At 46.4% G+C, this 27,854-nt stretch overlaps 2 protein-coding genes across 2 annotated transcripts in view; one reads left to right on the top strand and one right to left on the bottom strand.

Annotated features, from left to right (window-relative positions):
- Positions 1 to 1,698, bottom strand: part of LOC121544616 (thioredoxin-related transmembrane protein 4-like) — a 65,427-nt gene extending 63,729 nt beyond the window's left edge. Inside the window, exons 1-3 of the mRNA XM_045209042.1 lie at positions 1,462 to 1,698; positions 832 to 947; positions 364 to 409 (exon numbers count right to left, since the gene is read on the bottom strand). Coding sequence (XP_045064977.1) covers positions 364 to 409; positions 832 to 947; positions 1,462 to 1,664 — 365 coding nt within the window. The 5' untranslated portion in view covers positions 1,665 to 1,698. The remainder of the gene's footprint in view (positions 1 to 363; positions 410 to 831; positions 948 to 1,461) is intronic.
- Positions 1,699 to 6,650: 4,952 nt separating this feature from the next.
- On the top strand, positions 6,651 to 23,746 carry LOC121544614 (centromere protein F). Its single transcript, XM_041854594.2, is given in 22 exon segments — positions 6,651 to 6,720; positions 7,639 to 7,849; positions 7,969 to 8,165; positions 8,305 to 8,420; positions 8,681 to 8,772; positions 10,108 to 10,393; positions 10,822 to 11,024; positions 11,144 to 11,269; positions 11,427 to 11,555; positions 11,674 to 11,796; positions 12,212 to 12,347; positions 12,612 to 16,126; positions 16,299 to 16,458; positions 16,643 to 17,077; positions 17,414 to 17,530; positions 17,691 to 18,532; positions 18,534 to 19,283; positions 19,450 to 19,674; positions 19,824 to 19,980; positions 20,244 to 20,957; positions 21,080 to 21,210; positions 22,917 to 23,746. Coding segments are annotated over 21 exon segments (8,832 nt in total). The 5' UTR covers positions 6,651 to 6,720; positions 7,639 to 7,687; the 3' UTR covers positions 23,133 to 23,746.
- Positions 23,747 to 27,854: the final 4,108 nt, after the last annotated feature.

The following is a 27,854-nucleotide window of genomic DNA, read 5'->3' as shown; positions in this document are numbered from 1 at the left end:
GCTATAGTAGGGTCATATATTTACAGTTTTTTTTACCATTGATATACATTTTATAGCAACATATAAGGCTAGTGTCTAAACTGGGTCTAGAATCATAACAGTAGCAACAACAAAAGGGCATGTTAGAAAGACTCAAAAACATTTCCTCTTCCAGACAAAGTCTGAAGCTAAAGTATATAACAGCATCTCACATTCCAGTGAGGTTATTGGCTAAAATGTGGTGGTTAGATTATCACATTTCCCGATGAGACAGATTGAGTCTGTAGTCTAAATAGGATGGGTGGTGGTTGAGGTTTGTTGGCCTGCGACTGTGAGAGGAACAGGATGTGAGACATAGTTTGAGGCACCAGAGAGAGAACTTACTGGTAGATTGTAGGAAGTGAAGTGATGACGAATCGCCCGCTCAAACCTAAAGGTGTGGGTGGGGGATGGGGGAGGAGAGAGCAGAATGTTAGTAAATATGACTAAATATCTCTCTGAATGAGACCAACTTCATCTTGTTCTTGACTGATATTACAAAGGGTCTACAAAAAACATGAGATAGACCTAACAAATTCTATCAATGGTAATAGTGGACTATAGCTGGATCAGATCACATGCATTGTCTACACTACAAAACATAGTGGACCTCTCCCCTCCTCATTCCCCTGAAAGCAGTAGGGTGCAGTTGGCCCTAGAGACAGTGATCTTGGATCAGTTTTACCCACTAAAGGTTAGGATTGGGAAAGCTAGGATCATCTGTACCTAGGGGAAACTTCTCCCCAGAACTTTGTGAAAAGTGAGAAGGGAAATTATTGACAGGCAGTCAGGAAGATGATATACATAACGTACCAGGCTGTTCAGTAACGTCCACCTTCGCTATGTTGACGCCCATGTCCTCACCCAAGTCGGCAAACTCATTCCACTCGGGCTGGAGCTGTTGGCACGCCGGACACCACGGGGCAAAACTGCCGGGACGAGTGAGGTGGGGCCAAACATTGGCATGACAATAACATTAACTAACGTTAGATACCGTTTTTCAACAAAAAAATATTTGACACAACTACCCCCAAGATTCAATGGCAGCAGTTGTCAAAAACATGTTATGAATGACAGGTCAACATGTCTTAACTACACCATACAACTAGCTACCTAACAACAACACTCAGTAGTCCAGCAGCCTAGCTTTCCAACTCCACCATCGTCTGTCACATCATTTGACATGAATCTGAAAGCATGGACTTTAGATTGTTAGCTGCAAGCCTATGATTTTTTTTTTACGTTAGCTAGCTAGCGTTAGCAAGCTGACTGGCTATGTAAGATCGGAACTAGCTAGCTAGGTGTGCCCTCTCGGTGTGGCAATCAACAAGTGCCGAGTCAAGACTAGAAAACGACCTATTGCAAAGCAACGTAGCTGTATGTCTAGCCAGACAAACTAAGCAGCTAGTTTAGCATGCTTGCTAGCTAACTAGCTGGACTTACAATTCAATCATCCATTCCCCTGCCAAGATGTCTTCCCAGTTTCCGTCAGTGATCTCTTTGAGGCTGCTCGGTTTGGCCAAGGTTGGCTGCGCCGTCAGGTAAATAAGCAAAAGGAGTGAACATGTTAAGAGATTAGATTTTGATCGCCAAGGTAAAGAAGATAACATAGCGTCGCCAATTTTGTGATCCAGCAAAGGCGCCATGTTTAGGTCTACTCGTCCACCGTCTCTACTTCCGTTTACCTAGTCCTAGCTACGTCTGGTCAGAAACCGCCCCTCAGCAGTTTTCTAAACAACTGTAAAATATACTGCTCACATTGACACCTCTCTAATGTCACAGAAAAACACACAATGGGTGGTATTTTATTTTCTAGTTTAGCAATTTAGCAATGCAAAATATGTGTTTGTTACATTGTTCCTTGCCGCTTTTGGCACGCAAATGAAATGTTACATTCAAGACCGCAACGTTTTGCAACGTCTTAAAATAAACCATTTCTGCTTTATGTTTACCACCAGAAAGTGACACTGTTGCCCATAAAGTGTGTGCGTGCGGGTTGAATAAAGAGAAAACAATGCATTAAAAATCCATAAATGTAGAATTCTTGTGCAATTCATATCAATAGGCTCTATTGAGGTGTTTCTTTCATTATTTTTATCTGGCGTTAGTGCGTCGCATAAATCTAAGCTTCAGGGCCCAACTGTACATTTGCCAGATACATGCCAATTGCAAATGCTTTTGGGAACTTGCGCAAAAAAAGTTAAAGTCGATCCACTGAGGCAAAAAGGACAATGTCTGAGTTTAATTTAATAAGAGAAAAACTGTGAAATGGAGAGTTGAAAATAAATAGAAGGCAGGGTCAAACTTTAGTAGCCTAATGTTTGGGAAATATTTGGTGAAGTGGTAAAAAAGGATGATAGCAGTGCCGGCTATGTTATGTGTGATGATTGTGAGGCGCTATACAAATTCAAGTCACAAGATGGGGACTTTAACATCGCACGTCAAGGGAACTGTAGGCTAGGCCTATTGCTTAGATGGGTTAAATGGAATAGGAACCTAAAATCTGGACACTGACTGTATCTATAACCTCTCACATAGCCTAATATAATATTAACTCCTGCAGAATTAAGCATTTCTTGCAGTAAAATGATACACCAAATGTACATTTTGCCTTGGGAACAGGAGTGGATAAATATTATTGATTTATTTCAGCATCTTGAGAGACTGAATGTGTGGTTAGGGACCATCTGAAAAGGTTGTCTTTATCATCATCATAGTATTTCAACCACATAAAATATGCCTCTGCATCCAAGCCGAACTGAAATCTTATCAGAAACATCTCTGACTGCACAGCACATTTGAAATATTTGCTGGTTAGGGTCTGGTGCGGGCCTCAGATTTTCATTTTATCACATATCGTCTGGCGGTTACAGATGGGTTATTAGAATTGTGGACTGGCGTGGGTGACAAACAGCTGACAGGCGCATCATAGTGTGTGTGTGTGAGAGAGAGATATTATATATTATGTACTTTAACTATTTGCACATCTTTACAACCATAGCAGTGGAGGCTGGTGGGAGGAGCTATTGCAGGACGGGCTCATTGTACTGGCTGGAATGGATTTAATGGAACGGTATCAAAAACATCAAATATATGGAAACCACATGTTTGACTCTGTTCGATTGATTCCATTCGAGCTATTAAAATGAGCCCGTCCTGCAATAGCTCCTCCCACCAGCATCCATTGGTACATAGCCATAATATGACATTTGAAATGTCTATTTCTTTAAAACTTTTGTGAGTGCTACTCCTACTGCTCTTTCCTCATCTGACCGTGTGTTCTCGCATACCCGAGAGCATCTTGTCAGCGCGGCGGGGACACAGGAATCCTCATCTCTCCCAAGTGGACATTCTCTCTTTTTCCCCTGACCCATCTGTCTATCTCCTCATTTGAATTCCATGCTGTCACAGTCACTAGCCCATTCAAGCTTAACATCCTTGTCATTTATCGTCCTCCAGGTTCCCTTGGAGAGTTCATTAATGAGCTTGATGCCTTGATAAGTTCCTTTCCTGAGGATGGCTCATCGCTCACAGTTCTGGGTGACTTTAACCTCCCTACGTCTGCCTTTGACTCATTTCTCTCTGCCTCCTTCTTTCCACTCCTTTCCTCTTTTGACCTCACCCTCTAACCGTCCCCCCCTACTCACAAGGCAGGCAATACGCTTGACCTCATCTTTACTAGATGCTGTTCTTCTACTAATCTCACTGCAACTCCCCTCCAAGACTCCGACCACTACTTTGTATCCTTTTCTCTCTCGCTCTCCTCCAACACTACTCACTCTGCCCCTACTCAGATGGTAATGTGCCGTCGCAACCTTCGCTCTCTCTCTCCCGCTACTCTCTCCTCTTCCATCCTATCATCTCTTCCCTCTGCTTAATCCTTCTCCCTCCGATCTCCTGATTCTGCCTCCTCAACCCTCCTCTCCTCCCTTTCTGCATCTTTTGACTCTCTATGTCCCCTATCCTCCCGGCCGGCTCGGTCCTCCCCTCCTGCTCTGTGGCTTGACGACTCATTGCGAGCTCACAGAAGAGGGCTCCGGGCAGCCGAGCGGAAATGGAGGAAAACTAGACTCCCTGCGGACCTGTCATCTTTTCACTCCCTCCTCTCTACATTCTCTTCCTCTGTTTCTGCTGCTAAAGCCACTTTCTACCACTCTAAATTTCAAGCATCTGCCTCTAACCCTAGGAAGCTCTTTGCCACCTTCTCCTCCTGCTGAATCCTCCTCCTCCTCCCCCTCCCTCCTCCCTCTCTGTGGATGACTTCGTCAATCATTTTGAAAAGAAGGTTGACAACATCCGATCCTCATTTATTAAGTGAAATGACACCGCTGGTCCTGCTCACACTGCCCTACCCTATGCTTTGACTTCTTTCTCCCCTCTATCTCCAGATGAAATCTTGCGACTTGTGACGGCCGGCCGCCCAACAACCTGCCCGCTTGACCCTATCCCCTCCTCTCTTCTCCAGAACATTTCCGGAGACCTTCTCCCTTACCTCACCTCGCTCATCAACTCATCCTTGACCTCTGGCCATGTCCCTTCCGTCTTCAAGAGAGTGAGAGTTGCACCCCTCCTCAAAAAACCTACACTCGATCCCAACAACTACAGAACAGTATCCCTTCTTTCTTTTCTCTCCAAAACTCTTGAGCGTGCCGTCTCTAGCCAACTCTCCTGCTATCTCTCTCAGAATGACCTTCTTGATCCAAACCAGTCAGGTTTCAAGACTGGTCATTCAACTGAGACTGCTCTTCTCTGTGTCACGGAGGCTCTCCACACTGCTAAAGCTAACTCTCTCTCCTCTGCTCTTATCCTTCTAGACCTATCCGCTGCATTTGATACTGTGAACCATCAGATCCTCCTCTCCGACCTCTCCGAGTTGGGCATCTCCGGCGCTGCTCACTCTTGGATTGCGTCCTACCTGACAGGTCGCTCCTACCAGGTGGCGTGGCGAGAATCTGTCTCTGCGCCACGTGCTCTCACCGCTGGTGTCCCCCAGGGCTCAGTTCTAGGCCCTCTCCTATTCTCTCTATACACCAAGTCACTTGGCTCTGTCATATCCTCACATGGTCTCTCCTATCATTGCTATGCAGACGACACACAATTAATTTTCTCCTTTCCCCCTTCTGATAACCAGGTGGCGAATCGCATCTCTGCATGTCTGGCAGACATATCAGTGTGGATGTCGGATCACCACCTCAAGCTGAACCTCGGGTAGACGGAGCTGCTCTTCCTCCCGGAGAAGGACTGCCCGCTCCATGATCTCGCCATCACGGTTGACAACTCCGTTGTGTCCTCCTCCCAGAGTGCAAAGAACCTTGGTGTGACCCTGGACAACACCGTGTCGTTTTCCACTAACATCAAAGCGTACGACCCTACCTTACACAGAAAGCGGCACAGGTCCTAATCCAGGCACTTGTCATCTCCCGTCTGGATTACTGCAACTTGCTGTTGGCTGGGCTCCCTGCCTGTGCCATTAAACTCTACAACTTATCCAGAACGCTGCAGCCCGTCTGGTGTTCAACCTTCCCAAGTTCTCTCATGTCACCCCACTCCTCCGCACACTCCACTGGCTTCCAGTTGAGGCTTGCATCTACTACAAGACCATGGTGCTTGCCTACAGAGCTGTGAGGGGAACGGCACCTCCTTACCTTCAGGCTCTGATCAGACCCTACACCCAAACGAGGGCACTACGTTCATCCACCTCTGGCCTGCTAGCTCCCCTACCTCTACGGAAGCACAGATCCCACTCAGCCCAGTCAAAGCTATTCGCTGCTCTGGCACCCCAATGGTGGAACAAGCTCCCCCACGACGCCAGGACAGCGGAGTCACTGACCACCTTCCGGAGACACTTGAAACCCTACCTCTTCAAGGAATACCTGGAATAGTATAAAGTAATCCTTCTTCCCCCACCCACATAAAAAAAAAAAAAAGACAAAAAAGGTAGTTGTCCCACTAGCTATCATAAGTTGAATGCACCAATTTGTAAGTCGCTCTGGATAAGAGCGTCTGCTAAATGATGTAAATGTAATGTCTACTGTTAATTTCTGATTGTTTATTTAACTTTTGTTTATTATCAATTTCACTTGCTTTGGCAAGAAAGCCCTTTGAATTGAATTTGATATTTAAGCCACGTTCATGTGCTAGTAAGAACTAGGAAACTCTGAAATGTCCTACTTGTTAACTGGTTGTAGTTATACACGTGCCGCGTTCAACCATTTAGCGAGTCGAAAAAGTTAGAGTTTCCTAGTTCCGACTAGTACGTGAATGCGGCATTAGCTATAATGAAACCACTGAATGCAAATTCCCATAAATTAAAACAATGCAAACCATCGTAGTTATAATGTGTATAAACTGAGTTTAGGAGACGTTACAACAATCTACCCGCTGAGGATGACTAACTACAAACCAATACAGTCCCAATGCAATACATGGTCCCATTCACGATTTTCAAAAGACTGACCCCTCCCTCGGACCGCCCCTTTAGTCCCTTGGCTAGTCATGTGACAAATAAACGGCTGCAATATTCTGGGGGCGGAGACTTGTTCAAATTCAAGCGTGCAATCAATGGTGGGTTTCTGATCAAGTCACTATAATCATCCAATGAAACGCCGTATCAGAGAGTACTGGGCACGTCGGGGGGATTTTGAATTTTCAGCAGCATCACTATTGTCTTTCGGAGCGAAGTGGCAAAAGTACCGCTTTTGGGTGAGTTCGAATTTCTAGATAAAACATTTTTTTGTAGCAAGTTGGTAAAGCAGATCGTTAAATTGGACACAATATTGTTTTGAACAAGTCCGCTGTGACTTTTACTTTGTTTACATTCGGTATGAATAACAGTCTAGCTAGCGCTAAATTAGGCTAGCCAACGGTAGAGCTAGCTAGCTAGCTAGTTAGTTAGCTATCTAAGTTAAAGTGCAAAAAAGCAGAGGAATAATATATTTGATAAAAGGCAGTAGAGTTATACGTCATTAATAACCAAGACATATGATTAAACGCGAGTCAGTAGCAGAGAGTTTGATGTTTCTTTTTGTTTTTGAAAGTTAATGATTCTCCACTAACGAAAAGTATGCGATACATTTTATAAAAATTCTTGCTAATAATCACATCCATAAAAATAATTTTTTTGGGAAAATACCATCTTATTCAGTATTTTTTAAAGGTGTGCTTAAATAATTACTTTGGCACATTGAATAGTATGCTCTGTAAGAATAAGGTATTTAAATCAATTCATACTCTTAAGCTTTTCAAAAAAGAAGTTGAATTTAAAAACCCTGTATGTGTTTCTGTTTTTATCTGTTTGATATTTTGTGTAAAAAATAATAATTAAGAAGGATGTATAGATTTTTATAACACATTTGAATTTATATCCTTCAAAATGTATGGAATTTCAATATTAGCAGAGAACTTGTATTCATATGTCCTAATAGTTAGTTATGCATGTATGTGAACTGTGATGATCAAACACTATTTACTGAGTCAAACCTGTCAGCTACACTTTGTCACACTAGTAGCCCTATAAACATAATGAATCTAGCTTACTATTTAGGGCTATGTCACTAGCACTGCCTCCATTCAAATATGCTCAGCAAACTAACATTAGTTTTGGTACTTCTCCCCTCCCAGGATATGCTGGTTGAGGCTTGACATAGCTAGCTACAGATATTGAAGCAGGATGAGCTGGGCAGTGGAGGAGTGGAAGGATGGTCTTTCAGGCAAAGCCCTGCAGAAGATACAAGAGATTGAGGGACAGCTGGACAAGCTGAAGAAGGAGAGGACTCAGAAACAGTTCCAGCTCGACGCACTGGAGGCTGCTCTACAAAAACAGAAACAAAAGGTTGGTGACTTAAGTTATGATGTTGAATTCCAAAACATTAACTATACTTTCTCCTAGGAGAAATTTGTGTTTTGGCATTCAGTTTGTGTGTTTGACATTCAAAGTTGTGTGTTCTCCAGGTTGACAGTGAGAAGACCGAGGCGTCGGCTATTAAGAGGGAGAACCAGGCCTTAGTAGAGTCATGTGACGCCCTGGAGAAGGCCCGTCAGAAGGCGACCCATGACCTGGGGGTCAAAGTGCAACAGGTCAGCAACCTGGAGGGTCAGCTCGGCACCAGCAAGAAGACCATAGAACGACTGGAGCAGGAACTCAAGAAGTGAGTCGTTTGCGCAGTACTACTGTACACCAGGGCTGTACGAGATATACGTTGGCTTTGTGCACATACTGTAGATGGTTAGCTAGCCTAGGAATAGGATAGTTAAAACATGGTAATAACACTGTATTCCTCTCTACAGATATAAGAATGAAAAGGACCGTTCTCAGCCCTCCCACTCCTCTGATGTACAGTCCTACAGCACTCCTCAGAAGACCTTGGCCACTCCTGCTGCTACCCCCAGCTTCAGACAGCATGGTAGAGCCCACTTCCTCTGTGTATTTGTCAAGGTGCAGTTGTTGCCAGGGCTCCATTTAAAACCAAAAAGTAAACAAAATTCTGATTCCAATTCCAAATATTCCTCTTTGAAAAACATTGGAGAGAATTTCAGTGTACTTCCTGAATTGACTGGAATTTAAATGAAATTGACCCCAACCCTGGTAGAAGGTGCCATAACTAGTATAATCTGTCTGTTTTAAATGCATGGTCATGGTGTGAACAGTTTCTCTCCCTCCCAGACTCCAGGCTGGAGGACCTTCAGGAGAGACACAACCAGGAGGTGGAAGAGAGGAAGAGACTGGAAGCCGAACTCAAAATCACACAGGTCAAAGTGAGTTGAAATGCTCAGTAGCACCACCACACAGTCCGATGCAGTGCAGGGGCTACAACTGGAGTGGTTTTGTTAGCATGATAATCCACTATGACACTCTGGAACTGAAAGGTTGCTGGTTCAAATACCCGAGTCGACAAGGTGAAACATCTTTCGATGTGCCCTTGAGCAAGGCACTTAACCCTAATTTGCTCCAGGGGCGCCGTACTACTATTGCTGACCCTGTAAAATAACACATTTCACTGCACCTATTTTTATTTTTTATTTAACCTTTATTTAACTAGGCAAGTCTGTTAAGAACAAATTCTTATTTACAATGACGGCCTACACCGGCCAAACCCGGACGACGCTGGACCAATTGTGCGCCGCCCTGCGGGACTCCCAATCACGGCCGGTTGTGATACAGCCTGGAATCGAACCAGGGGGTCTGTAGTGACGCCTCAAGCACTGAGATGCAGTGCCTTAGACCACTGCGCCACTCGGGAGCCCACACCTATCCGGTGTATGTGACAGTAAAACATATATACCTGTTGAACCGGTCATATAAGCCAAAGCGTTGTTGTTGCTTTGAAAAAGCATCACAAATGGGATGTACAGATGCGGTCAAAAGTATTGGCACCCTTGCATAATTCACTATTTCTTCTAAAATAGTTTGAAATGGAAAAAACTGTTGGTGTTTACAGGTGTATTTGTTTGATTTACAACTGCAGAGGACCAAGAATAAAAAATCTAAACTGAAATTGTGATTTTTCACTAAAAAAAATATTTTAAGTAAAAAAAATGGCCTGCACTAAATTATTCTAATTGGAGGCTGATTCTCGTTTATTCTGTAATTTAATTCACCTGTAGTGCAGGTGCCTATAGGTAAAAATAGCCATTCAACCATTTACAAATAAAAGTAACAAAATATATACGAACATTCTGCTCCGTTGTAAATTGCACGGGTGCCAATATATTTGACTACGTATGTATGGTATAATACTGGTCCCTGCTGGATTTCACTGCGTTTTTGAAAAATATTTGTGGACAAAAATGCTTGACTTTGCTGTTATTTAAAAAAAATCAAATTGTCAAAAAAATGCACTGATGGGGAAAACGTTTTTGGGCGTGACTTGATTAAACCATTTTGTGCGGTGATTAGTTAAAATTGCGAGCCCTCTTTTTGTAATGCGGTGAGCAGACAGTTTTATGCTGTAATATTGCAGTGATTTGTCCAATTTGCAAGCCCACGCGTAATATGCGGGGAATTGTTGGTTTTGCACACCAAAAAATTGCAACTGCTGGAGGGACTGTAATACGATACGTAGTGATACGTGGTTCTGTCTCGTTTTCTAGCTGTTGAACCAGTTGTCCGTCAGTCATAAGGACATTGCCGCCCGGCAACAAGCAGGCTCCTCCATATTCCCATGGCAACAGCAGGACAAGGGCCGCCAGTCCCAGGACACCATTGAAACGCCCCTGACGAGACGAGCAGTGGGCGGGACATCCACTGGCGGCTTCCTGTGGAACACAGAGGATACACCAATCAAACCCATCCAGCGAATCAGCACATCTGTATCCCAGTTTGACTCTGATGGCTCCTCCTCCCAGCAGATGGAACAGCTGAGGACACTGAATCAAGGTTAGGCCACGCCCTGTTATACTAATAGTATTGTTTACAAACCCGGGCCGGGTCACAGTCAGTAGGCACATTCCTGGCCGGGTCACAGTCAGTAGGCACATTCCTGGCCGGGTCACAGTCAGTAGGCACATTCCTGGCCGGGTCACAGTCAGTAGGCACATTCCTGGCCGGGTCACAGTCAGTAGGCACATTCCTGGCCGGGTCACAGTCAGTAGGCACATTCCTGGCCGGGTCACAGTCAGTAGGCACATTCCTGGCCGGGTCACAGTCAGTAGGCACATTCCTGGCCGGGTCACAGTCAGTAGGCACATTTGTGAGAAAACGCTTTGTAACGGAAAAACAAAATGTTCTGACTGGAGAAACTCGGGAAGTGTAGTCACGTCTCCTTGTTTCTCAATGTTTGGTCCTGTTTTTTTTTGTCCTGTCAGAGCTGAAGAGTAAAGTGTCTGAGCTGGAGCAGCGTCTGCAGTCACAGGAGAAGGACACGAGGCTGCAGAGCGGCAGGCTCCAAGAGCTACAAGGCCAGCTGGACCAGGCTAGGAGAGACCTGACAGACAGAGACAAGACCCTGGGCAAGAGCAGGGATGAACTTAGCAAGGCTACCACTCAGCACGAACAAGCTGTCGCCAAGGTAGAGGATATGTGGAGTATTAAAAAAATAACATAATTTGCTAATGCATACCTGTTGTGTTTCTGAGGGCTGTTTTGAACACAAGTAAATGAATGAACCATTACTTTGTCTCCTCCCAGTGTGTGTCAGTGGAGCAGAAATTGAAGCAGGTCTCTGAGGAGATGTCCTGCCAGAGGCACAATGCTGAGAGCTGCAGACGAGCTCTGGAACAGAAGGTCAAGGACCAGGAGAAGGAGAGCCAGAAGGTTTGCTGCTTTTGTCCTTTCAGACTTTGTAGTTGAAATTAATACTGTGAATCCACCTGTGGCAACTTCAATCTCTGTTACCCATGTTTGTTTTTTGTGGAACAGCTGTTGCTGAAAGGAGGTGTATTAATGTATGTTTCCTTGTGTTTGTGTGTAGGAGCTGGCCCACCTCCAGAACAGCCACCACGCCCTAGAGCAGCAGTTTAACCAGACCAAGACCAAGCTGAACCAGGAGATACAGCAAGCCAAGAAAGACCACAACATCCTGCAGGCTGAGATGGACAAGGTAATGTAATACGTTGTGATTATGGGCTGGAGTTATTCATTTCTACACGTTACTGCCAACCACTCAAAGTTCACTTCCTGTTACCAAGTATGTCATTTCCCTCCCTGCCCTCTGCCAGGTGTCATGCCAGAGGAGCCAGCTGGAGAGAGACCAGGAGGAGCAGAAACAGAAGCTGCTGAGGTCGGAACAGAGCCTACAGGCCAGCCAAAACAAGGAGCAGGACCTCAGGAAGAAATTTGAGGTGTGCCATGATTTATGGAATTTCTCTTTAAACCTGTTATGTATTCCTCTGTAACGTGTTCATTTGTGGAAAAATGTGCTGGACTAAATAAACCAAAAAACACAATGAAACCACACACACACACACAAAAAGTACTATTTTATTAGATGCACACAATGTTTCACACCTAGCCTGGGTGGTCTTTTTTTTTGGGGGGGTAGATCAGCTTAAAATTGCAGATAGATTGTAACTTCCATCAATGTAATTGTCTGCATCACTTCCAACCCCCCATGTTTTTTTATATATGTACTCCCCTTTATTACTTTTCAACCCCTGGGTGGTCTTTGAGGAAATGTGTACGTCCTCCATCTTGGAACCAGAGCTATGCTCCATCTTGAAACCAGAGGTAATCTGATTGTGTGTTTAACTTGTCCAGGAGATGCAGAGAGAGAAGAACGTTGTGAGCGCCCAGCTGGACCAGGGCAGCAAGAGGCTGTCTCAGCTGGAGGAGGAGAGGAAGACCTCTGAGCAGAACCTCAAACGCACCCAGAGCATGCTGGATGACTTCAGAGGTAGGTTGTTGTTGTTGTTTCTTTACCTTTATTTATCCAGGTACTCATTGAGATAAAATCTCTTGTTTAAGAGAGACCTGGTGCATGGTCTCCAAACCTATCTATTATGATTTGGCAATGTAAAAAAAAAAAAAAAAAAAAAAAAAAGTGTTTGAAATGCTAAATTGTGATGTGTTTGATGTGATGTGTTTTGATGCCTTGTCATATCTCTAGTTTTAGCTTCCTCACATTAGATGTTGTTTCTGTGTGGCTGTTGTTCAACAGGCAAAAATGAAGCCCAGTGCGACGAGCTGAAAGGACTTGTTACTAAACTGGAAAGCCAGACCAGGTCGTCAGCCCAAGATCTAGAGAACCTAAAGAAAACGCTCGCCGACGCAGAGACCAAGAATGACAAGACTCAGAGTGAACTGAAGACACAAAAACAGGAAGTGGAACAGATCACAAACAAACACAACGCTCTGGAGAAGGAGATCCAGGAGCTGAAGACAACCCTGACCACCACACAGAGTGAGTGTGTGCAGCTGAAGAAGGAGTGCGAGACACTTCAGGGATGGAAAACAGAGAAGGAGACACTCGTTAATGAGACTGAGGCTGTGCAGCAAGGCTTTGCTGACAAAATCACTGAGCTGGAGAAGAGTCTGGGCTCGTTGAACGACGATAACAGTGGTCTAATGGAGCAGCTGAAGACTCTGGATGCTGAGAAGGCTTGTCTATCGGGGCAGATCGACTCCCTGAAGGGAGAACTCCTCATCAAGTGCACCGACCTGGAGGAGAAGGGCCACATGTACGAAGAGCTCCAGAAACAGCTGGAGGAGTCTGACCAGAAACACTCCAAAGACCTGGAAAACGTTGGGTTACAGGTGACCCAGCTGGAGGGACAGGTGAAGGACCTGGAGTCCAGGCTGCAGGTGGAGACTGGCAGGGCGGAGCGGGCCGAAAGGTCTCACACTGTGCTCCAGGAGCAGTACCAGGCGGCCTGCGACCTGGCCCGGTCTAAAGATGCTCTTGTGGAGTTGGGCCAGAGCGAAGTAGCCCAGCTCCGGGAGAGCCTGGCTCAGATCACGGCCCTGCAGGAGGAACAGCTGGCCAGGTTTACCCAGGAGAAGAGCACCCTCCTGAAGGAGTGTGAGGAAAGCGTAGCGGCAAAGGCAGACGAGGCTGAGCAGGCCAAGCTGAGCCTGGTTAAGATTCAGCAGGAGCTGCCATTCCTCCAGGACCAGGTGGCTTCGCTGGAGTCCAACCTGAAGATCCAGAAAAGTTTGGGTGTTGCGCTACAGGCCAAGTATGACAACCTTGTCAATACTAAAGAGGATCTTGTGGAGAAGCTTTCCGAGGCAGAAAAGCGAGGGGAAAGTCTTCAGGGTGAAGTCAATAGCCTCTCAGAGCAGGCGAAGACTGTCGGCTCTCTACAGGAGCGCTGTGATAATCTGACAGCTGCGGCACAGGAGACCATAAGCGCTCTGCAGAACATGACCGAGACCCTGACCCAGACTGAGACAGAGCTGCAGACACTGAGAGACATGGTTGAGAAACTGGAAGCTCAGCTGAGCGAAGCTGAGAAAAAGGCCTCAAATCTTGAGAGGGACAAGGCAGAGATGGTAGAGAAGATCCAAAGGGAAGCTGAAGAGGTTTCTGTGAAGTATCAAAGCCTTCAGGACTCCCAGGAAGAGGAGAGGAATGGTTTGCTGAAGAAGATCTCTACATTGAAGCACAGACTCGCTGAGAATGACGCTGCTTCCACCCAGCTGTCTTCTGATCTGAAGAACTCCCTAGAAGCGCTGCAGAAGACCCACTCTGCTGCCGTGGAGCTCAACTCCAACTTGGAGAGCAGCCTGGTGGAGAAAACAAACCTAATCTCCTCTCAGGAGAAGGAAGTCAAAGAGCTCTCAGAGAGACTCCGTAAGGAAACCGAGAGCCATGTTACAGAGATGGAGACTTACCTCCAGAAACAGAGAGGCCTGAAGGAGCAGCTTGATATTGTAAAGAGCCAGCTGGAGAGTAAAAGCCAGGAGGCAGCCGAGGCTAAGGAGAAGTGGGAGAGGGCCTCACTAGAACTGTCTAAGCTGAGAGAAGATTTGTCTTCTGCCAGAAACAGTGTCGATGAGAAAGGCCGTAAGATCAAGAGTCTGAAAGAGAGGTTGAACCAGGCTGAGTCTGAACAAGACAAAGCTACCGAGGCCCTGAAAGAGAAGGTCATCAGCATGAACAAGATCAAGGTCCAGCTGGAGATGCTTCAGATGGACCTGGAGGACAATGAGGCCTGCATGAACTCCTTTGACACCCAGATAGAGGAGCTCAAAGGAACCGTGGAGGAACTCCGAGGAACCGTGGCCTCTCTGGACGGGAGACTGGAGGAGAGCGCGACGCAGAGGTCCACCTTGGAGACCGAGCTGGGCTCTGTCAAAGAGCAGCTGTCAGAGAAGAGCTGTGAAGTCACCCAGCTGACAGCAAGTCTCGAAGACGCTCGCCAGCAGGCAGGTTTAGTGGAATCACTCCAGGCCACTGTCGATGGGCTGATGGAGACTCTGGAGGAGGTGGTTAGAAAACACAGCCATCTGGAGATGGACATCATTCAGCTCACTGAGGAGAAGGAGCAGTTGACTGTGGAGAAGGAGTATATGACTGTGGAGAAGGAGCAGTTGACTGTGGAGAAGGAGTATATGACTGTGGAGAAGGAGCAGTTGACTGTGGAGAAGGAGAATTTGACTGTGGAGAAGGAGCAGTTGACTGTGGAGAAGGTGCAGTTGACTGTGGAGAAGGAGCAGTTGACTGTGGAGAAGGAGCAGTTGACTGTGGAGAAGGAGCAGTTGACTGTGGAGAAGGAGCAGTTGACTGTAGAGAAGGAGCAGTTGACTGTGGAGAAGGTGCAGTTGACTGTGGAGAAGGAGCAGTTGACTGTGGAGAAGGAGCAGTTGACTGTGGAGAAGGAGTATATGACTGTGGAGAAGGAGCAGTTGACTGTGGAGAAGGAGCAGTTGACTGTGGAGAAGGAGCAGTTGACTGTGGAGAAGGAGCAGTTGACTGTGGAGAAGGAGCAGTTGACTGTGGAGAAGGAGCAGTTGACTGTGGAGAAGGAGCAGTTGACTGTGGAGAAGGAGAAGTTGACTGTGGAGAAGGAGTATATGACTGTGGAGAAGGAGCAGTTGACTGTGGAGAAGGAGCAGTTGACTGTGGAGAAGGTGCAGTTGACTGTGGAGAAAGAGCAGTTGACTGTGGAGAAGGAGCAGTTGACAGTGGAGAAGGAGAAGTTGACTGTGGAGAAGGAGCAGTTGACTGTGGAGAAGGAGCAGTTGACTGTGGAGAAGGAGCAGTTGACTGTGGAGAATGAGCAGTTGACTGTGGAGAAGGTGCAGTTGACTGTGGAGAAGGAGCAGTTGACTGTGGAGAAGGAGCAGTTGACTGTGGAGAAGGAGCAGTTGACTGTGGAGAAGGAGAAGTTGACTGTGGTGAAGGAGCAGTTGACTGTGGTGAAGGAGCAGTTGACTGTGGAGAAGAGGCAACTCGAGGCTGACTTGCAGAGGCACGGTCTGAATGCTGGAGACGAGAGGGACGCGGTCAAACAGGAGAACGAGTGTCTCCAGCGTACGCTACAGAGCCTGACGGAGAACTACGAGGCTGTTCAGGCTGCGTTTGAGAGAGCGACCCGGCAGAGCGAGGACCAGGCCAGAGAGAGGCTTGGAAAGTTTGAGAGGGAACAAACAGAGCTCCACCAGAGACTGAGCGGACTGCAGGGTGAACTGGCCCTGTTCAAGGAGCAGTATGACAGCCTGATGACACAGGTAAATCGAAAAGAGAGAGAACTAATTGTTTATGTAATTTGGGGATTTAGTTTTTACTGTTTATTTTACCAAGCAGGTCCAATTCTTATTTACAATGATGGCCTGTATTGTATAGGTCCTTGGGAGTAAAATGTTTTTAGGAAATTTAAATGCATTATAATTATTATGACAGGCAAGTCAGCAGCAGTCCCTCATAGAGCAGCTTCAGACCAAGAGAGACCAGAAGGTCTGTACAGGAGCGGTGGACGGACCGACTTCCAGACAGACGTCAGGCTCCTTCGTCAACGTCAGCTTACCCCTAAAAGACGATACTGAGGAGATGAAACCCACAGGTTTGTTGATGATGATATGTTAAGACATTGAATTTGTAGTAGCTATGCTTTCCATTTACACAGATGTTGATGTACATGTTAATATAATAATATATACGCTTTTATCCAAAGTGACTTACAGGAAATGCTATTGATGTGGGGGGGGGGTTCACAATGATTTACTTTATTTCATTGATCTCATCAGCGGCTGAGCAATCAGATGACCTCCACAACTCTGAGGTACCTCTACAGCCAGGGAGGGACCTCAACGATGAGCCAGCTGAGGAGTCCAGTGACTGCATGGATGAAGTCCCTGTAGAGCAGCAGAAAGCACTCCGTGAAAGCCTAGATAATGATGATATGACCGTCAGGGGTGAACATCCAGCAGTCTCCAGAACTCCCCCTGACCAGGACCAGCTGGACCAGAGCAGGGAGGCGGTCAGAAAGCTAGAGGAGGAGCTACAGACTCTCCACTCCCAGCTTGACCTCGCTACCTCTGAGATGACCCTCAGGAAGGAGCTGTGCTCCGAGCTGGAGGTCAAAGTTGAAGGGTTAGAGGTGAAGGTCCAACAGATGGAGGAGGAGAGGTGTGGTGCCGCGGAGAAGATTAGCGCTGCCCTAGTGGAGAGACGGACGCTAGGTTGGTTTTTAACAAAAAACCTATCTCTTCAAAACACACCTTTGTTGACCCCCAACGCCATACTGTTGTACTTGTCTTTCTTGCACTAACACTTATTAGCACTGATTTGGCTTATAGCTGCTTTTATGTGGAAGGTTTCTACTCTCAATAACGGTGATACGTGATTGTCTTACCTACCTTAGTTTAATGCAGTAACTGTAAGTTCCTCTGGATAAGAGTGTTCGCTAAATGACCAATATGTCAAAAAGGTTGCTGTTTCAATCTTTTGTCCTGTGTATTATGTTTACTCTCAAGGGTGTTTTAATGATGACAATAAAATGCATTTATTATTATCAGGTGACCAGATCTCAGAGCTGACAGAGGAGGCAGAGTCCCTGAGACTGGAGCTGCAGACCTCCAAATGTCAGCTCTCTGATGTCATGGAGATGCTGGAGACACTGGAGATGGCCAAAGGTAAGGACCAGAAACCCAAATTGTGGAACTCTGGAAATGACAAATTCTATTATCTAATTTAATCTTTGTATTATGCATCATTTGAATAGTGCTAGCATCTAATTGGTTCCATTTTAGTGCTTTGGATTAATGAAGAGGTTATGATTCTTCCATCCTGAAGGTGGTTGGGGCGAGAGGTTCTTCCAGGTAGAGAGCGAGCTGAAGAGGGTTTGTTCTGAGAAGGCCAATCTGGAGAAACACATCCTCTCAATGGAGTCTGATCTGGAGTGCCTGACAGAGCAGAAAGTCAAGCTGGAGGGAGAGAGAGAGGCTAGCCGCAGGGCTAAAGCAAACCTGGAACAGCAGCTGGCCACCCTCACCTCAGAGAGCGGACAACTCAGACAGGAGCTAGTGTCCTGCGCTGAGGATAGAGACGAGCTGGAACAGTCAGTGTCACAGTGGAGGGATAAGGCAGAGAGTCTGGAGAAGACAAACGTGGATACTAGAGAGGTTATTAAGATCTTAGAGGAAGATATCAGAAACGGGAAGAGAGAATCTAATGTGGCGTCTGCTAACCTGGAGAGTCTGCAGAAGGAGAGAGGTCAGCTGGTGCTGCAGTGTCAGACACTAGAGAAGACCATCACTCTGCAGAGCGGGGAGAAGGAAGACCTGATTAACCAACTGAACAGCTTTAAAGATAACCAGAGCTCTGCGAGCAGAGACACTGAGTCCATGGCCTCTAAGATCCAGTCTCTGGAAGGGGAGATCTCTAGACTAGTCCAGTCTCTGGAGTCTTCTCTGCTAGAGAAAGGAGAGATAGCCTCACGCCTCAACTCTACCCAGGAGGAGGTGGCCCAGATGAGGTCGGGCATCGAGAGGCTCCAGGTCCGCATAGAGTCAGACGAGAGGAAGAAGAAACACATAAGTGAACTGCTGAAGGCTGCCCAGAGGAAAGCTGATGCTCTTCAGGACCAGATAGACAAACATGAGAGAGAGAGGGAAGAGGCTGACCAAAACCTAGAGGGAGGCTGTGCTTCAGGCTGAGACGGCCATGGCCCAACTAGAAGAGTTTGAGGAAGAGAAGAAGGAACTGGCCAAGAAGATTGAGGAGATGACCGCCGAACTGGACAGCCTGAGAAATGAGAAGGAGAGGCTTGAGGGAGCGCTCTCCCTGAAGAACGCAGAGATTGAGGAGATGACCACCGAACTGGACAGCCTGAGAAATGAGAAGGAGAGGCTTGAGGGAGCGCTCTCCCTGAAGAACGCAGAGATTGAGGAGATGAAGGCAGCAAACCGAGCTGCCACTGAGGAGCTGGAGATTGGGATGAGAGAGGCTGAGGAGAAACAGAGGGCAGTGGTGGAGGGGTTACAGGCCCAGCTTGGCTCTGTGAGCTCTGAGCTGCAGACACGCAGAGAAGACCTGGAGGGGGAGAAGGAGAGAATGGTGTCTCTAGCGGCGGAGTGGGAGAAGGAGCGGGAGAGGCTGCAGCACTTAGTAGGGGAATGGAAGACTGAGGGGGAGAGGCTGAAGAAAGAGGTGGAGCGACTGCAGGCTTTGGAGGTCGAGTGGGAGAAGGAGAGAGAGATGCTGACTCTGAGAATGCAGGAGGATGTGGAGGCACAGCAGAGAGAGATGGAGGACTTCAGAGAGAACCACAACACCCTGCAGCAAGAGATCGAGAAGCTGCAGGCGCTACTGTCTGAGTGTGAGCAGAAAGAACAGGCTCAGTCTGCAGAGAGACTAGAACTACAGCAGCAGGCAGAAAGCTACAAGGTCAGTGGGTTTATATAGTCATATTGTAGTCCTATTGATATCGTGTTGAATAGCCTATATTCTTAGTATGTGGGGTTTTCATTCATACGAGACAGGAATGATTTTGGTACTTTGTTTGGTCTTCTTTCTAACACACTACTGACTCCTCCCTGCGTCTCCTCCCTAGTTATCCCTGGAGGAGGTTACCTCCGAGAAGGAGGTGCTGAAGGCACAGCAGGAGGAGGAGGTGGCAGCCCTTAGGGGTGAGCTGACCTCGGAGAAGGAGGTGCTGAGGGGACAGTTGGCTGCAGCGGAGGAGAAGATCAGAGGTCAGCTGTCAGAGCTGAGCAGCCTGAGAACCAGAATGGAGGAGCTCAGAACTTCCATCACGGAGCAGGACAGCAGCAAACAGGTATACAGCACTTGTCACATTGTGTTGCTTTACAGCCTGGAATTTCAATGCGTTAAATTAGGAGTGAAAACCACTTAAAAACAATTGATTCAACCAAAAAAAATCTGTAAGTGATTTATTATGGTGACTAATATTATTTCTCTCTGGAGGTATCTGAGTTGAGCTCCAGAGTGGTCCATCTGTCTAAGCAGAGGGACTCAGCCCTCAGTAAGATGAGCCTGTGGATGAACTCCTGTAAACAGCTGGAGAAGGAGAGGGAGGCTCTTGTACTGGAGACCCAGCAACTACAGGCCAGCCAGACACCAGGTACCATTATCTACTACATCACCATCAATAATGATTTAAATATCATTCATGTATGAAAACAGTAGGGCCCCCAGAATTTAACCCTGGGGAACCCCACAAGAATACTTACACAATCTGAAGTTATTTCAAATAATGTAACATCATATAGAGTTAATTGACAGGAACAATGCACATTAATCATAATTTCTGTAAACGTTGCTAAAACACAGAATTTATTTTCTTCCTCTCATGTAAAACACCTTTAATGTAAAATCTTCCTATAGTTCCAGCTGGTGAAGGGAGCAGTGAGGAGGTGCAGACTGAACTCAAAGAGTTGAAGAAAGCTCTAGAGGAGAGGAGTGAGGAGGTGCAGGAGCTCAGCAAGACTCTAGAAGAGAAGAGCAGGGAGTTGGAGGTTCAGAAGAGGAGCAGTGAGGCTGAATTGGAGGAGCTCACTGAATCGTTGGAGGAGAGGAGCAGGGAGGCGGACGAGAGCATGGATAAATACTGCAGCCTGATGGTCCGTGTCCACAAGCTGGAGGAGACCAACGACATGCTCAAAACACGCCTGGAGCGCCTTGTCACGCAGACCGCTAACAACACGGCTAGCAACACAGCTAACAACGCTAGCAACACGGCTAACAACGCTAGCAACACGGCTAACAACGCTAGCAACACGGCTAACAACGCTAGCAACAAAACACCCAGGAGAAAGTCAGGCAGGAGGTCAGCCGCCAGGGCACAGGAAGCACTCATCCCGTCGGCTCTCGTGGAGGCAGACTCTGAGAACACGGTGCCTGCTGGTCAGGGGTCTTTGGGGAAGAGGGGTTGTGGTGCGCTAGCAGCTAGCGACAACAGCAACACTCCATTTAAAGCCCAAGAGGCCCTGCTGAACACTGCCAAGAGGGTCAAAGCAACGGCAACCACGTCCAAACCAGGAAGTAGACAGGAAGAGGAGGAGTTTAGGCCAGAGGGACTTCCTGAGCTGGTGCAGAGAGGTGAGACCTGGGAACATAGTGTATGGATGATGGATTCCAACAACAACTTTGTTCTTATTGAAGCATAATAACCTGAGCTACTACTATCAGCCTCGATTTGTCTCTCTCTCTGTCTCTCTCAGGGTTTGCTGATATCCCTCTAGGAGAGGCCAGTCCCTATATCATAAGGAGAACCGCAGTGCAGCGCTGTAGCCCTCGTCTGGCCGCCGCACGGCACACTGCCACCACCCCCTCTGCAGCCCCCCAACACAAGGTGAGTTTTACACACACACACACACACACACACACACAGAGCACCTGCAGATTGTCACATGCACCTAGCAGCCAGAAACAAAGGCCCACACTGCACACAAAACACACACACCCACAGGGGGCAGCAGAGTCCAGAAGGTGAGCCACACTGCAGTTAAATTACACTGAGTGTCATTGTCCAGCTGAGAGTGATATAAGTCCAGATAAACAATGTGCCATGGGAGAGATGGAGATGGTTATATTCAGTCAGTCAGCCATTTTTTAAATTTGTATTTAACCTTTATTTAACTAGGCAATTCAGTTATGAACAAATTCTTATTTACAATGACGGCCTACACCGGCCAAACCCGGACGACGCTGGGCCAATTGTGCGCCGCCCTATGGTACTCCCAATCACGGCCGGTTGTGATACAGCCTGCAATCGAACCAGGGGGTCTGTAGTGACGCCTCAAACACTGAGATGCAGTGCCTTAGACCGCTGCCCCACTCTGGAGCCCAGCCTAACCTGGGTCACATCTGCAATGCGGACCCTATTTTCTCGGCTTAGAAAATCACTCTTGACTACGGCTCGCTGGAGACCTGATAACATACACGTTCACTCACACACACTCATGTCAGTAGCTAGGTTTACATCCAATTGGCGACACATTTTCATGCGAATATTCTAAAATCTGCATAAAACGATATGCACATTTTCCCACCAGAGATGTTTCCATCAAATTTGACTTGTTGCAGATAAAAGGCTGTGTGATGACGTAGTGCACATAAAAATTACTTCTGCTATTAAATTCCTGTGTACCCAGTAAATAAATAAATGGCTAAATGAGTTTCCATCGCATTTCAACTCTACTGATGGTTTTGTCACAAAACAATTTGCGTTATATAGAGAATGTGCCCACTCTGGTCTTGGCAAGTGCGCTCTAGCCAACAGCTGGCAGTGAGGGAAGGCTACCTACATTATTATTTTTATATGTCAAATGGCAGCCAAGCATCGATCATGTAACCAGAATAAGACCCTCAATATTTATTGGAAAGGAGCATCAAGTTCATCACCGTGCACTTTCACCATCCTGTGAAGTTCATCATAACTGATTTTAATTTGTAGCCTAACTGCGTGCTTTCCCGAGTCGTAGTGGGAGGACCACACAACATATCATTGTGTGACCGCCATTTCTCGCATAATTAATTTTACAGACACAGAAAGATGCCACCATGTCAAATGAACTAATTGTCTGCATTTATAGAATTGTACCGGCATTTCCTGTTTCAATCAGCTTTTTCCTCTCTCGGGCCCATTCAGGAGTAGCACTGAAAGAACACCCTCTCCATAACTCCAGTTTAATGGAAGATCACATGCATATTGGGGGCATATTAACTTGTGGTGAAGCCTCCCTGTGGTAGTTGCAGAGCTCAGGAGGTTGGTGGCACCTTAATTGGGGAGGAGGGCTCGTGGTAATGGCCGAAGTGGAATTAGTGGAATGGTATCAAATGCATCAAACACACGGTTTCCATGTGTTTGATGCCATTCCATTTGCTCCGTTCCAGACACTTATTATGAGCCGTCCTTCCCTCAACAGCCTCCTGTATTGCAGAGGGACTTTGTTATACTGTAACTAGCTCGTCATACCACCAGGTACCCTTTAACTTTAGGACGACTGGAAGAGTCCACTCATGTCTCTGTCCATAACATGTCCATTAACCCTGCAGGTGCTGGAGCCCATGGCCCTCCAGAGCCCTGCTGGCATGGCAACTCTGTCTGACAGCCCTGTTGGGAAAGGCCTGTGTGTTAGTCCCGCCTCCAGCGGCGAGGAGAGGCGTGGCCGTCGGTCCCTGAGCACACGGAAGACTCCGGAACAGAGGGAGAAACGCAAAGAGGCCATGATGACATCCTCACGCCAAGAGGAGAACTGCCAAGTGCAGTAACATAGAAACTAACTAACCTGTACAATACCTACCAGCAGTAGGTGCCAGTAACACCCCAGCCCAAACCAATGCGATGACAGAATACTGGTACATGCCGGTGTCAGAATGTCCATTGTATGTCTAAAATGGCAGACCTGTAAATAGCATTACTAATGTCTATTATCTGCCTGCTTTCTGTGGTACAGGTGGAACCTGATTCTCTAATGGCAGCTGTAGATGTTAAATGTCTCTGTTCGTTTTGTTTTATATTTTCTATACCTCCTGATTTACTACTACCCATTAATAGCACAATAAGAGACTTTAATTTGAATGCGTTGTAATCTTTTATATGGCTGGTTTTCCAGACCCAAATTAACCCTATTGGACTGGAAAGCATGCCCGATGGAGGATCTCCATACCATTGAAATTACTTTTAAATGCAGGAATAAGGTTAATGTGTGTCTGGGGAAACCAGCCCATAAAGTCGTATAAGATTCACTCCAATACCTAGTTCTGTAGTGTTACTGGTGTTTTCTGTGTCAATAACTAACTAATAATTCCACTTCCCTCCAGCTCATTGGTTGTACATATTGATGTAACTGCAGTTTTACAATACATTGATCACATTTGCTTGACTTGGTTGTCTCTTTTTAATTGGTTTCACATCAGTGTACATATGATTTGAACTTACATGGTGTTCTCTCACTCTGCTACATTTACATTTGAGTCATTTAGCTGATGCTCCTATCCAGAGCCATTTACAGTAGTGAGTGGATACGTTTTCGTACTGGTCCCCCGTGGGAATCGAACCCACGTTTCAAGTGCCATGCTCTACCAACTGAGCCACACGGGACCTTGCATTCAATCAGGCAGCAACTAGTCTGTGTGTACACGCACGTCGGCTCTCTCATAGTTTAGGATATTAATAATCCTGCCTTTTGAAGCCAGAGGGAGAGAGGTCTCACTGCGCGAAATACCCCTGTATCAAGATTGGACACGTCTTGACACACATTCTGACACAGCACACGTCAATGTGTATCCGAATGTGTCCAGGTCCGATATGAACCGTATCAAGACTTCCATCCTGACTGATGGCAGCCCATTCTTGCATAATCAATGCTTGGAGTTTGTCAGAATTTGTGGTGTTTTGTTTGTCCACCCGCCTCTTGAGGATCGACCACAAGTTCTCAGTGGGATTAAGGTCTGGGGAGTTTCCTGGCCATGGACCCAAAACGTTAATGTTTTGTTCCCGAGCCACTTAGTTATCACTTTTGCCTTATGGCAAGGTGCTCCATCATGCTGGAAAAGGCATTGTTCGTCACCAAACTGTTCTTGGATGGTTGGGAGAAGTTGCTCTCGGAGGATGTGTTGGTACCATTCTTTATTCATGGCTGTGTTCTTAGGCAGAATTGTGAGTGAGCCCACTCCCTTGGCTGAGAAGCAACCCCATACATGAATGGTCTCAGGATGCTTTACTGTTGGCATGACACAGGACTGATGGTAGCGCTCACCTTCGTCTTCTCCGGACAAGGTGTTTTCCGGATGCCCCAAACAATCGGAAAGGGGATTCATCAGAGAAAATGACTTTACCCCAGTCCTCAGCAGTCCAATCCCTGTACCTTTTGCAGAATATCAGTCTGTTCCTGATGTTTTTCCTGGAGAGAAGTGGCTTCTTTGCTGCCCTTCTTGACACCAGGCCATCCTCCAAAAGTATTTGCCTCACTGTGGGTGCAAATGCACTCACACCTGCCTGCTGCCATTCCTGAGCAAGCTTTGCACTGGTGGTGCCCTGATCCCGCAGCTGAATCAACTTTAGGAGACGGTCCTGGCGCTTGCTGGACTTTCTTGGGCGCCCTGACGCCTTCTTCACAACAATTGAACCTCTCTCCTTGAAGTTCTTGATGATCCGATAAATGGTTGATTTACGTGCAATCTTACTAGCAGCAATATCCTTGCCTGTGAAGCCCTTTTTGTGCAAAGCAATGATGTGGTCCTCTGTAGCTCAATTGGTAGAGCATGGCGCTTGTAACGCCAGGGTAGTGGGTTCGATCCCCGGGACCACCCATACGTAAAAATTTATGCACACATGACTGTAAGTCGCTTTGGATAAAAGCGTCTGCTAAATGGCTTATTATTATTATTATTATTATTATTATTATGACGGCACATGTTTCCATGCAGGTAACCATGGTTAACAGAGGAAGAACAATGATTTCAAGCACCACCCTCCTTTTAAAGCTTCCAGTCTGTTATTCTAACTCAATCAGCATGACAGAGTGATCTCCAGCCTTGTTCTCGTCAACACTCTCACCTGTGTTAACGAGAGAATCACTGACACGATGTCAGCTGGTCCTTTTGTGGCAGGGCTGAAATGCAGTGGAAATGTTTTTTTGGGGATTAAGTTCATTTTCATGGCAAAGAGGGACTTTGCAACTAATTGCAATTCATCTGATCACTCTTCATGACATTCTGGAGTATATGTAAATTGCCATCATCAAAACTGAGGCAGCAGACTTTGTGAAAATTGGTATTTGTGTCATTCTCAAAACTTTTGACCACGACTATATAGGTTATACAGGCATGTCCAGTGTCTTTGGAAAGTATTCAGACCCCTTGACTTTTTCCACATTTTGTTAGGTTACAGACTTTTTTCCTCATCAATCTACAAACAATACCCCATAATGACAAAGCAAAAACAGGTTTTTAGAAATGTCTGCAAATTTATAAACAAATTAAATAAGTATTCAGACCCTTTACTCAGTACTTTGTTGAAGCACCTTTGGCAGCGATTACAGCCTCGAGTCTTCTTGGGTATGACACTACAAGCTTGGCACACCTGTATTTGGGGAGTTTTTCCCATTCTTCTCTGCAGATCCTCTCAAGCTCTGTCAGGTTGGATGGGGAGCGTCGCTGCACACCTATGTATAGGTCTCTCCAGAGATATTCGATCAGGTTCAAGTCCAGGCTCTGGCTGGGCCACTCAAGGACATTCAGAGACTTGTCCCGAAGCCACTCCTGCGTTGTCTTGGCTGTGTGCTTAGGGTCGTTTTCCTGTTGGAAGGTGAACCTTTGCCCCAGTCTGTCCTGAGTGCTCTGGAGCAGGTTTTCATCAAGGATATCTCTGTGCTTTGCTCTGCTCATATTTCCCTCTATCCTGACTAGTCTCTCAGTCCCTGCCGCTGAACAACATCCCCACAGCATGATTCTGCCTCCACCATGCTTCACCGTAGGGATGGTGCCAGGTTTCCTCCAGACGTGACATTTGGCATTCAGGCCAAACAGTTCAATCTTGGTTTCATCAGACCAGAGAATCTTGTTTCTCATGGTCTGAGAATCTTTAGGTGCCTTTTGGCAAACTCCAAGCGGGCTGTCATGTGCCTTTTACTGAGGAGTGGCTTCCGTCTGGCAACTCTACCATAAAGGCCTGATTGGTGGAGTGCTGCAGAGATGGTTGTCCTTCTGGAAGGTTCTCCCATCTCCACAGAGGAACTCTGGAGCTCTGTCAGAGTGACCATCGGGTTCTTGGTCACCTCCCTGACCAAGGCCCTTCTCTCCCGATTGCTTAGTGTGGCCGGGCGGCCAGCTCTAGGAAGAGTCTTGGTGGTTCCAAACTTCTTCCATTTAAGAATAATGGAGGCAACTGTGTTCTTGGGGACCTTCAATGCTGCAGAAATGTTTGGTACCCTTCCCCAGATCTGTGCCTCGACACAATCCTGTCTCGGAGCTCTACGGACAATTCCTTCGACCTCATGACATGCACTGTCCACTGTGGGACCTTATATAGACAGGTGTGTTCCACAATCAACAGCTTGATCAACTCTATGCTAAGGAGATGTGTCGCGCTGCATGAGGCAAATGGTAGTCACTCAAGATACTGACTGTTTTTCTGATCCATGCCTCTACCTCTTTTTTTAAAGGTATCTGACCAACAGATGCATATTTGTATTCCCAGTCATTTGAAATCCATAGATTAGGGCCTAATGAATTCATTTCAATTCACTGATTTCCTTATATGAACTGTAACTCAGTAAAAATGTTTAAATGGTTGCATGTTGCGTTTTATATATTATTTTCAGTGTATATTAATCATAATGTCTTTGGCAGCTCTGAATATCACTCTTCATCTCTGTTCCCTGCACTAACACATTATGAAACACTTGAGTAGTTGAATCGGGTGTGTTAGTGCTGGGCTGGAACAAAAGTGTGCATAGGTTGGATTGGTGGGTACCAGAAAGTGGGAGATATGTACTGTCTCAGATTTGTGACACCAGTTGTCTGCAATAGGTTCTGACAGCTGGGCTAGTAGACCACAATTCTTACTAGCCCCTGATCCAAAATCTGACGTGCGATATTTGAAAAATACAACATTTTACTAGCTGGCGGGATAGTTGGCCACATTTTCTACTAGCCCGGTCTGAACAGTACTAGTCTCGGGCTAGCAGGCTAGCTTCTACTAGCCCGGTCATAGCCGAGGGAAGGGTTGCTGAAATTTTATTTCTCTCACAAAAGTAGTTAACTGGGCCTTTAGTAGTCCTGTATTAGCAGACCGATATAGCTGCCTGTAGCGGGCACATTATTTTTCTTCTTCACAAAAGTAGTGCACTGCGCGTTTACTAGTCCTGTTTTAGCAGACCAATACAGCCTTCTGTAGCGCAGCCCCCCCCCCAAAAAAATATAGTGCTGCAATATACAGTATCTCAGTTTATTGCATAAATCCTGCATGCATTGGATTGCAATGCTGGT

The sequence above is a fragment of the Coregonus clupeaformis genome, chromosome 29 (genome assembly GCF_020615455.1).
Source record: "Coregonus clupeaformis isolate EN_2021a chromosome 29, ASM2061545v1, whole genome shotgun sequence".
Lineage (NCBI taxonomy): Eukaryota > Metazoa > Chordata > Actinopteri > Salmoniformes > Salmonidae > Coregonus > Coregonus clupeaformis.
Note: the sequence above shows the minus strand (reverse complement) of the source record. Positions and strands in the feature narration are given on the sequence as shown.